The sequence below is a fragment of the Megascapheus bottae genome, chromosome 6 (genome assembly GCF_031878675.1).
Source record: "Megascapheus bottae isolate mThoBot1 chromosome 6, mThoBot2.hap1, whole genome shotgun sequence".
Taxonomy (NCBI): domain Eukaryota; kingdom Metazoa; phylum Chordata; class Mammalia; order Rodentia; family Geomyidae; genus Megascapheus; species Megascapheus bottae.
In genome coordinates, this window is record NC_143514.1 from 21,605,439 (window position 1) to 21,617,672 (window position 12,234).

The 12,234-nt window shown below is 37.4% G+C and overlaps 1 protein-coding gene across 3 annotated transcripts in view; it reads left to right on the top strand.

Annotated features, from left to right (window-relative positions):
• Cttnbp2nl (CTTNBP2 N-terminal like) overlaps window positions 1-12,234 on the top strand; it is a 43,668-nt gene that overhangs the window by 11,672 nt on the left and 19,762 nt on the right. For all 3 annotated transcript variants that reach the window (XM_090334433.1, XM_090334431.1, XM_090334434.1), the window contains exons 2-3: window positions 555-676; window positions 4,763-4,870. In XM_090334433.1, coding sequence (XP_090190559.1) covers window positions 4,772-4,870 — 99 coding nt within the window. In that variant the 5' untranslated portion in view covers window positions 555-676; window positions 4,763-4,771. The remainder of the gene's footprint in view (window positions 1-554; window positions 677-4,762; window positions 4,871-12,234) is intronic.

Sequence of the window (12,234 nt, forward strand, 5' to 3'; positions counted from 1 at the left end):
ACTGGGCAGGAATTGCTGGACTAGTTTATTCAGTGGTTTATCTTTATGTTGTTGTTATATAAAAGCTATACAAACTCACACTTTTCTAAATCAAGAGATCATTAGTTTTTCTTTTTCCTTTTTGTTTCTTCAACACAGGGTTTTTTTTCTCTCTCTCTCTCTTTTTTTTTTTTGTTGAACTCAGGCCCTGGGCCCTGTCCCTGAGCTTCTTTGTGTTCAAGGCTGGTCCCCTACCATTTGAGCCACAGCTCCATTTCCAACTTTTTGCTGGTAATTGTAGATGAGAGCCTCATGGATTTGCTTGCCTAAGCTGACTTCAGACCACAAGCTATAGATCTTGGCCTAAGTAGTCAGGATTACAGGAGTGAACTTCCAGTGTCAGATTCATATTTTTCATAAATTATTTTGTTTCAACATGAAGAACTGGCTTTCTTTCCTTGTCAGTAACAACCACTGCCTGTCTTTATCCAGTAAAAAAAAAAAAATGACATTAATGAGATTTGCCAAGTTGTATGGTGTGGTCACTGGATAATACATTTGTTTTTCTTTTGTAGCATTGAACACTGTCTCACCATGCTGATGGTATTTTGAGCACATCTGTCCATTCTCCCAAATTTTGACTGAAGAGAACTTGAAGAGTTTATACTTGAGGATTAAAGTGTGACTCTGCTGTCAGGTTAGTATCACCCACACCCATAAAAATATCATTGCCGCCCTAAACTATAATGGCATTTCACTCTATAGATCAGATAAAAATTAATTATACTGTCCTCTGTTTGAAGATTAGATTCAAATTTATAACAACGTGTTGCTAAATTTTAATATTTATAAAATCATTTGAATATGGTTTTTTAGGTTGCATAGCAATAACTCTCCCACTGCCTTTTTTCCCCCTCTTTTTTTGTGCCTGTCTCAGGTCTTGAACTCAGGGCATGGGCACTGCCCTTGAGTTTTTTTTTTTTTGGTTGGTTGTAGGGCTTTATTATCTGTCCCTGAGCCTCTGTGCTCAAGGCTAACACTCTGCCACTTGAGCTATAGCTCCAAGTTATGGTTAATTGGAGATAAGAGTCTCATGGGGACTTTCCTGCCCAGATTTTTCTAACTTTGGTCCTCATATCTCAGCCTCCTGAGTAGCTAGGGTGACAGGTATGAGCCACTGGGGTCTGGCTGTCCTTGAGTTTTTGTACTCCAGGCTTGTACATTAGACCACTTGAGCCATAGTTCCACTTCTGGCTTTTTAGTGGTTAACTGGAGATAACAGTCTCACAGGCTTTCCTGCTCAGGATGGCTTTGAACCTCAGTCCTCAGATCTAAGCCTCCTGAGTAGTTAGGATTATAGGCATGAGTCACCAGCACTTGGCTCCTTTCTTCCTCTTGAATATTTGCATTGTACTCAATTTAAACACAAATCTAAATGAGTGGCTATGAATCACTTTCCAGATATTAAAAATAGTGAGTTTGAGTTTAACTGCCATGTACTGCATGTGGAACAGGGGAAGGAATGTTTCTTTCATTTTCTGTTTATTTCTACTAACTCTGCTATATTAAAATGTTAAAAATGTCAGAAATAAGATAAGAAATGTGCATATATGACTTGTACATACAAAGATAACAAATTAGTATGGTTTAATTTGTTTTATTCTTTCTATTGAGAATCACAGAGCAATAGGCAAATTTCTTTCTTTTTTTTTTTGCCAGTCCTGGGCTTGAGCTCAGGGCCTGAGCACTGTCCTTGGACTTTCTCAAGGTTAGAGCTCTACCACTTGAGCCTCAGCACCACTTCCGGCTTTTTTCTATGTATGTGGTACCAAGGAATCGAACCCGGGTCTTCGTGCATTCTAGGCAAGCACTTTAACCACTAGGCCAAACTCCTGGCCCCGCAAATTTCTTTCTTAAAGCCATACAGCTAGCTGTTCTGTGTGTCATCCAAAGATATGACTAAAAATTTACACATCCCACCCTAAGTTCATTAAGTTCTACTTATATTGTATTTCTTCTGTAAGGTTACTAAATAAGAGACCAATATGCATGAATACACTATCATTAGTTTAGCTCTACTCCTACCTGCCTACCTTGGTGCTTATGTAGCCAGTTGGTTACTCTTACAGTTAGAATTATGGAATACTTGCCTGTTATTCTTCCTAACATCATGGGAAGGGAAAGGAAGAGCCTTGTGATCTCACTCTGACAAAGGTACAAACACCAGTCTATTACGGAGGGACTCATCTAATAAATTTGCATAACTTCTAAATTCCTTCAAATACCATTCCTCACTACAGAATAGCATTCGTTTCTTTGTGTGTGGTTGATTCTCAACTATGAAAGGACAGCTAAAGTTATCTCTGAAATCATTAATTTTGACTGTCACCAATTTTGATGCCTTTCTTCGCATTCTTTTTTCTTTCTTTCTTTCTTTTTTTTTTTTTTCAGTCATGGGGCTTGAACTCTGGGGCCTGGGCACTGTCCCTGAGCAATTTGGCTCAAGGCTAGTGCTATACCACTTGAACCACAATGCCACTTCCTTTCGAATTCTTAAACTATTTTTTAGGTGTTATCAATAAGATGTAAAGGTGTATTACATGGCTAATTCAATCTTCACAGAATCTCTATAGGTTAAATATCATTACCTCCTCAACATGTGAGAAAACTAAATATCAAGACTCAGTTCTTGAAATGGCACTAGATATCTTCCAATACCAAAGTACTAGAAGTGCTGATGGCTGGTGCCTGTAATCCTAGCTACTCAGGAGGTTGATTTTTGAGGATTGCAGTTTACAACTCAGGCCCGGCAGAAAAGTCCGTGGATTCTTATGTCCAATACTACTCAGAAAAAGCCGGAAATGGCGCTGTAGAGCAAGAGAAGCTTAAGGATAGTGTCCAAGCTCTGAGTTCAAGCCCTAGGAGTGGCAAAAAAAAAAAAAAAAAAAAGATTTCCAAATCCATCTGTAGAAAGTCAGTCACTGTTGAGAGACACACCCCTAATTCTAAAATGAGACTCACTAGTTGCTAGAATTCACCAGCTAGAAAGTAAACAGAACTGAGGTTACATTGACAGTATTTTACTATGTGGTAAGAGATTTGTGCAGCATGTCTTGCAACACACTAATGGCACACTGAGGTGTATATTTTTATATCATCTTCACTTAAAGACATGAAGGATAAATGACTCGTGTGTGGCCCCTCAGCTATATTAAGAGTAAAGAGTGATGGAGAATATGTGAACCATTCATGTTGTGATTCACATTAAATAAAGCTATGAGAGTAACAATTATAAAAAGGAAGAAGAGCCAGGAGTTTGGCCTAATAGTAGAGTACTTGCCTAGCATGCACTAAGACCCAGGTTTGATTCTTCAGTAACACATACATAAAAAAGCCAGAAATGATGCTGTGGTTCAAGTGGTAGAGCTCTACCTTGAGAAAGCACAAGGACAGTGCTCAGGCCCTGAGTTCAAGCTTCTGCACTGTTAAAAAAAAAAAAAAGCAAGAGAGGGAAAATAGTATTTTCTGTCCTTTGAAAGTTACAAAATGCAATCTTTTCCATACAGACTGATCAGAAGATCTTTTAAAGATTATTTAACAGACTAGCTTCTGGCTGAGTGTTTTATAAGAAATTTATATTGTCATGTAGTTTGATTTAACTTAGCTCAGAAGCTGCAATTATCATAGAAGTGTGAACTTAATTCAATTTAGTTTGTAGTAGCCTAGCCAACTAATATACTTCAATAAAGTCATTTAAAAGCATATTTGAGCCAGGTGCTCATGCATAAGCCTGTAATCCTAACTACTGTATAAGCTGAGATCTGAGGATCTGAGGTTTGGTGCTAGCCTAGGCAGGAAAGTCATCAAACTCTTATCTCCAGTTAATTAGCAAAATGGCCGTAAGTAGAGCTATGGCTCAGTGATACAGTACCACCCTGGAGTGAAAAAGCTAAGAAAAAGTGCCCTGGACCAGAGTTCAAGCCCCAGTACTGGCAAAACACTTCCCCACACACACACACAGACACACAGCAAAACCAAAACCTACTACACTTACATACAGTTGCATTTAACTCTGTTAAATTTACTGTACGAAATATGACAGATTCGAGGCATGGCTCAGTTGGCAGAGAACAGGCCAGTGGACAAAACAGTAAGACACAGAGTTTGAGTCCCAGTCTTGGACCAAACATTGAAATAAAAATTGTGTGTGTGTGTGTGTGTGTGTGTGTGTGCGCGCGCGTGTGTACTTTGTTATAGTTGTTCCCTGTAAGACAATAGAAGAAAAATCTCTTCTAAAGGCTTACCAACTATTATCTTTGCTAAAATTTCATTCCAATTAATTGGTGCCAGGTAGTTTAGGGTTTTAGAACTGGATTATCTAGAACTGGAAAACCTTTTTATGTGCTAATAATGTTTTGGTGAAACGGTAATTCTTAGTATTTCTTAGCTATTAACTCCTTCTAAAACCCAGGTTGTTTATAAATACTCCTTCAGAACAAATAATTTTTAAAAAGTGACTAGTTTTTTGGGAGCTGGAGTCTAGTGGATTTTTCTGTCCAAGCTGGTTTTGAACCAAGATTCTCCAAATCTCACCTTTCTGAGTAGATAGGATTAGAGGTGTGAGCCACTGTCATCCAGCATTTTACCATAAAACATTTCATACTGTAATTGTTTCTCTTCTCTTCCTTAACACACTAACTTCTGAAGAAGTTACTAACTTCTCCAGAAGACACTAATATCCTGTCTTTTGAGATTCCTTGATTGTTAACCATTTTTATTTCAGACTTTGAAGATGAATCTGGAAAAACTAAGCAAACCTGAACTCCTGACACTCTTCAGCATTCTTGAAGGAGAGCTTGAAGCACGAGATCTTGTTATAGAAGCTTTAAAGGTATGTTAAAAGAAGAAAAGAGAGTGGTCAACCTATGTTTTGAAAATTATGTCAACCATTATAACTTATTTAAGTAGCTATAGTCCTCATTGAAACTGAAGGAAGATATATTGATACTTGGCTTTGTATATCCAGCTATGATGGTGAAATTTTAGGGAACCTAGCAAAGACCTTTTGCCCTCAAAATACTTGTCTTAGTCTACTGGTTTTTAGATGTTGAACTTCATTACTTTTGTTTAGTGTGCTTCGGCACACTTAGTTTTTGGAATTCTAACCCTTTGAGAACTTGGTGAGACCTACTTCCTGAAACATATGTATGCATCCTTGTGCTTAGATTCAAGATGTAATACCTTAGAACAGGATATAAGATCAAGACCTCATGAAAACATTTGTGAATTCCCTGCAACCCAGATTAATAATTTGTCATTTAGATATTTGATATCTATTAAAATGCAAGGGACAGGAAAAGTTAGATATTAATGAGGGCAGAAGATGTTGTTCTTAATACCTTCAAAGTGTAGAGTACACCAAGTACAAACTATCCTGCCTTGAGAACATATTTAGGTAGAAGAAAAGACCATGGGTATGTCTGTGAGTGGAAGAGAGGTGATACTCTTACAAGGCATGCAGACACAGGGAAGGAAGGGAATATCTGAACAAGATGAAGAGTCTCCTGCCAAATGGAATGCAGTAAATTTCTAAGACTTTTCTGTTAGAAGTTATATTGACATACATCTTAAAGTTCACTTAATAAAAAGTATAGGATGTATTCTAGCTCTTTATTGAATAAAAAGAACATTTGTATTAATGTTCCATGAGTTGATATTAAACTGCTTTGTTGAAGTTTTTCTTTCTGTCTGTCTGTCTGTCTGTCTGTCTGTCTGTCTGGTGCTGGGGGTTCAGACTCGGGGCCTTAGGCATACTAGGCAATTGCTCTCCCATTGAGCTATGTATCCAGTTCTGAAAGTTTTGCTTTTCGCTTTTGTTTTGGTGATTCATGAGTTTGAATTTAGAGACTTGTATTTGTCAGATAAGTATGCTCTACCACTTGAGCCACCATACCCCTTTCTTGCTTTTTAGTTATTTATCAGAATCTTGTGCTTTTTTTGTCCAGTCTGACGTAGGCTGCAGTCCTTTTACCTACACTTCCCACTTAGTTGAGCTGGGTTCAACTAAGGGCTGTTCTACCACATTACCACATCCAGCTTTTTTTATTGAGATAGAAGGATCTTGCAAACTCTGGGCTGTCTTCAAACCAGAGTCCTCTCAAGTAGTTGTTTTGGTTGTTTTTTTTTCCCCCCAACAAAGATAATCTTCCCATTGTCACGGAAAATTTAAGAATCAATGATTCCCTAACCAGCCAACAGTAGAGTACATACAAAAAGTAACATAGCACTATCTTTTCTTTAGTGTTTTCTCTTTTTATTCCTTTAATCTATTAATTTATCTGTGAATCTGTTGTTCTTTAGTCTTTTTCCTTGGTGATTTCAGGTTGATCCTTCATCAGGATCCTCCTTCAGTCTTCAGGCTCCTAAGTGCTAGGATTACAGGAGTACATCATTTTGCTAGATTCCTTTTAAATAGTGTTTTCTTGGGATACTCTGAGGTTATAATTGAGGTTAAAAGCCTAAATAAAATCTAAATCTATTGTTTCTATAACTATTACATTTAAAATATAAGTTCATTTCTTTTGAGACTGACCAAAAAGACAACATTACTAATTAGGTATGTATGAAGGTAATTAATTATTTAAAACCTGTACTTTTTTGTTTTGCATTGAAGCGCTGTAATATGTGATGAGTACTTTCTAGTGGTTTTATTTCTCCAGAGTGTTTGAGGCAGTTGTTTTCTGATGTGGGAATAAAGTCTGTCTCATACTAGTTTTCTTGGGCATTCCAGGGGAGTTTATAGCTTTGACATATTTATAATCAGGTTTTGCCTGTCATGCTATTACGCACAATTATCTGAACCTGGTCAAGTTATTCAGTCTGTCTCCAGCAGAGCTTGCTTGTATGAAAATACATTGTTTTCAGCTCAATAGGGAGAATTTGACATTGTCTATCAAATTTGAAGTTGTATATATCTAGAAGTAATTTTATTTCTATATATGTGTATTGCTTACTTTCTTAGGCCCATGTAATAAAGCATATGAATAAGAGTTTTTTTTATTATAGCATTATTCAGAGAAACCAACTGCTAGAAACCACCTTAGTATCTAGCATATGAATAAGAGCTTTTTATTATAGCATTATTCAGAGAAACCAATTGCTAGAAACCACCTTAGTATCTATTAAGTAGGGCTATAGTCAAGTACATTTTGATATAATCACATAATCATATAATACCATGGAACTATTTTAAAGAAAATGAAAGAGATCTTAAAAGAATGAGCATTGAAAAAAATGATTAAGTTGTAACTGGTGAGTCTAGAAATATATCTCATAAGTTTCCTTTGCCTTGGCTTGGTTCTCTGAAAATGATAGGGGCTCCTGAAACGGTCTGCCCTAAGTTAGTGAGAGGGAAGTGTCAGATTGGTGTCGGGGTATTCTAGAAGAAAACAGAGAAACAGGAAAAGCTTCTGACTTACATAGGTTATTTATAACTTGGGTATTTGTGGGAAAAAAGCTTTATTCCTAATATTTCACATTTATTTGTTTCGCTCACAAAAACAAAAGCAAAAACTAGCGAACCTTGTATATAATAGCTAGTTTTTAAAAATGGTTCCAAAAGAGAATGGTGGGGGGTTAATAATACTTAAAAACATTTTGTCAATGTGTGGACAAAGTGATATCAGCTCTCTGCTATATCATTTTTTGTCATGTGTCATTTATATTATAATTGATGACATTTAGGGTTTCCAGAGTTAGGGTGCCAGAAGAAGCAGCATCTTTCTGGAGACTCTGTGGAGGGGTGGGGAGGTTGTTTGATGATGTGAGGGAGAATTCAGCCTGTAAATTATTCCTTATTTAGAGAACACAGTTCTTCAGCAGTTGAGGAGAGCTTCAGAAAAGATTACAGTACTGAGGAATTTCGTTGTACATTTATTCAGCCTGAAACTAAAACAAATAAAAAAGGGAAACAGCTTAGTCCTGTTATTTTGACTTCCTCTTATTGTGTCTCCCGGCATGTGTTAGCCTTGTGATTTGGATTAATCAGAGGTTATTTCTAGTAGCCTTTTAAAGAGGAAAATCAAAAAAGCAAAGGAGACACAAAAGGTTTAGTTTGAACTAAAACCTGAGATCTCTTATATATCTGTCAAGTTAGCCACTTGTAGGAGTGGTTTGGGAGACAATAGGAAGCTATCTTGTATATATTTGCTGGAACTCTTTATAGAAAGATAACACTGGGAGCTTCATTATATTAAAACTTGTGTCCTGCTTAGAAAAACATTGAAGCATATCCCATCTATAAACTTATTTTCATATTTTGAAGGTGTTTATTGAACCATTGTTAAATACAAAATAGGAAACTATAAACAACGTGAATATCCATCAGTAAGTCTGGCTACATAAACTGGCTGATTATGTACTTTCTTCCCCTAGTACCAGGGATTGAACCCAGAGGACTTACATTTGCTAGGCAAGCATTCTACAACTTGAGTTACTGTCCTAACCCTTCAATTTTCTTAATGATGAAAATAATAGTTATGCCTTAGATCATTAAGTCAGAAATTGGAAACTTGCAGACACATTATATAGAATAATTTACATAATAATATGTGATTAGATTTTATACCTTTCTGTATACATATGATATGAAATGTCCTGGGAGTATACTATACTCATAGTGAAAGCTTTTGGGGAAGAAAGTAAATTGGGTTTGATTATGAGGGGGACCTGTTGGTATAGGCTAAAATTTTAATGAGAAGATATTCATTTACTAATGGTAATTTTTTAAAATACATTTATAAGAAATAAAAGTATAAACCAGGCACCAGTGGCTCACACCTATAATACTAGCTACTCAAGAAGCTGAAATCTGAGGATTGTTGTTGGAAGCCATCCTTGGAACGAAGTCTGTGAGACTCATCACTAATTAACCACTAAAAAACCAGACGCAGGTCTGTGGCTCACGTAGAACACTAGCCATGAGTACAAAACCTTAAAAACTGCACACAGGCCTTGAATTCAAGTCCCAGGCCCAGCATGCATGCACACACACAAGAAAAAGTGGAGAAAAATGCCTTATTTTTAGGTGATTTATATTATTTACACAAATCTGTATGTGTGATTGTTCTTCATAATGTACTGTTATTTCTCTTCTCTTTTTTGCCCTTTGGTTAATCTCATACTGTTACTGTATCTTTGTTACCTGGTATATTGTATATACGTTTATTTGTTTATTTGAAATAGGAAAGGGAGGGGCCAGGAGTTTGGCCTAGTGGTAGAGTGCTTGCCTAGCATGCACGAAGACCCAGGTTCGATTCCTCGGAAACACATACATAGCAAAAAGCCAGGAGTGGTGCTGTGGCTCAAGTGGTAGAGCCCTAGCCTTGAGAAAAATCCAGGAACAGTGCTCAGGCCCTGAGCCCAAGCTCAGGACTGGCAAAAAAAAAAAAAAAAAGAAATAGGAAAGGGAAGGGGGGAAACAAGATGATTGGAAGGGGGTGAGGGGAGGGAAATGGAGACAAAAATAGGAGAAGTATCCAGTGTGTGAGAAGTAATGCACCTACTACCTGGTGAATGTAACTGTAACCCCTCTATACATTATCCTGACAATAAATAAATACAGTTATGGAATTAAAAACATTATGGCATACCAAGGAAAAACATAAGCTTTTTCCTTCCATACCCCAGAATTTCCCCCTGAAAAGAATACATTTCTCATTAACTTTCAAATTCTGCTTTTGTACAGGGGAACTAAAGATATTTTTCCAAAGCAAATATTTTTCCCTGGGTTATACACTCTAAATAAAAGTGGCAACATAAGTTTGAACAATTACACAATTAATTTCATGAAATTTTGTTTTAGTAAGAGAATATTCCATTGCTTAACACCAGAGAGAAACACTTTCTGGGCAAAGAAATAGACTCTGGCGGTGGTGGTATTTGCAGGAGGCTTGGACTTACAAGAAGGATGAAGGAGATTGAATAATATGGAAGTAGATGATTTGCAGCTATAAAAATAGAATGAGCCTTCTTGAAATTGTTTTGGGAAGGTAAAAAATGGACCAGAAAGTAATAGGAGACGAGATTGATTGGAGTATGTTGTAAACAGTTCAAAGCCATCCCAGGCAGGACAGTAAGTGAAACTTACCTACACATAACCAGCAAAAATCCAGAAGTGAAGTTGTGGCTCAAGCTGTAGAATGCTAGTCTAAGGAACAGCTGGTCCAGTCCCTGAGTTCAAGCCCCAGGATTGGCACCACCACTCCCCTCAACCATTCCACCACACACACACACACACACACACACACACACACACACACACACACACACACACACACACAATTTGTTCCATAACCTGTCTTCATTGGGAGCTGCCATATACACTCTCTCCTTTCTTTACACTCAGGTATTTAAATATCATTTGTATTCTGCCTCCAGTTTCTTCCCGTCTCTCATTTCCATTTTGCTTTTAATACTGTTATATATACCTAAAATTAAAGGTAACCTCTACTTTATTTTTATTTTTTGTGATGCTGGGTATTGAACCCTGGACATGACAAATGATAGGCAACTGCTCTGTCACCCAGCCACATCCCTAGTTCCTAATGCTTTTCTTTTAACCAAATTACCTAGTCTTTCTTTAGACTTGATACTGTTGGCTCTCTTTTTTTGCATTCTTTCCTTATCTTGATCCTTCATAGCTCCTACTTTTTCTCCTCCACACATTTCTTATAATTAATAACTTCTGCAGCTGCATAAAATGTCCTCTCCTGTGATTGTTACGGTATGCTGCACTAGTATCTCTCAGTTGATTTTACCTTTTAGACATTTATTTATCTATATTTGTTTTTGAGTCAGGATATTACCTGCTTTTGCCTCTAGAGTCCTGGGATTATACGTGTGCATTACCATGGATTGCCACCCTCTAGAGTTCTAAGACTAAAAGGCAGAAGCCTTTAAATCTAGGCCTTATGGCAGGTGCTTGTTATGGTAGCACTTGAGTGAGTTCTAAGACTAAAAGGCAGAAGCCTTTAAATCTAGGCCTTATGGCAAGTGCTTGTTATGGTAGCACTTGGGTGAGTTAGGCACAATAATTTTAAGTTTGAAGTCAGTCTGGATTATATAATGGTGTTCTCGTTCTCTCTCTCTCTCTCTCTCTCTCTCTCTCTCTCTCTCTCTCTCTGTCTCTCTGTCTCTGTCTCTGTCTCTCTCTCTCTCTCTCTCTCTCTCTCTCTCTCTCTCTCTCTCTCTCTCTCTCTCACACACACACACACACACACCAGGCACTAATAACTCATGCCTAATAATTCTAGCCACTCAGGAAGCCAGTGTCTGAAGCCCCCTGGTTAAATCTAGGCTGGGCAGACAAATCTGAGAGATTCTCATTCCAACAAAGCCAGAACTGAAGATACTGCTCAAGTGGTGGCTTACTCTGTAATCCTGGCTACTCAGTACTCTTGTTCATAGCCAGCCTGTGCAGGAAAGTCCATGAGACTCTTAACTCCACAGTCCACAAGTGGTAAAGTGCTAGTAGCTTTCAGGGAAAAGACTCAGGGACAGTGCCCATGTCCTAAGTTCAAACCCCAAGAGTGGCACAAAAGAAGATGAGAGTTCAAAGTCCTGAGTTCAAGCTCCATTGCTAGTTCTAAAAGAAAACAAAATTCTCTTGAGATGAAGAGATAGCTCAGTCATAAGAATACCTATCTAGCAAGAAGATCCAGCCCCACAAAATGTAAAATAATAGCTCCCTCTATCCTTAGTCACTACTCGCATCTACTGGGTACCAGAGCAGTTATTCTTGCATTTTTTTGTTTTCTTATAAACTGTATTGCTTGGCATGTATGAACTTGTATAATACACAGCTTATTCTCTATCTTTGTTTTGGCATTTACTGTGCCCCTGAGGTCCAGTATGCCTGTATGCATGTAACCCATTGTTTCTACTTCCTAGATCATGCTCTGTGGTATACATTTCATTTATATTGATCCTGTTGTATGGCTTTATATCTGCACTTGGCATTTTGTAATGTACTTAACATATGTACTGAATATATTAGCATGGATGAGTTATACAGATCTCTCCTATACGACTACTATGCTACTATATGCTAATAAAGTAGTATACGCTAATAAAGTGTTAACAAAATAATAAAAATAAAACCTAAGCCTTCCCCCAAGACTTTCTTCTTAGTCCTATTTCATCTTAACATTTTCACTTTTCTCTGAGTGATCCCATTGGTTGCATGTTTTCCATATA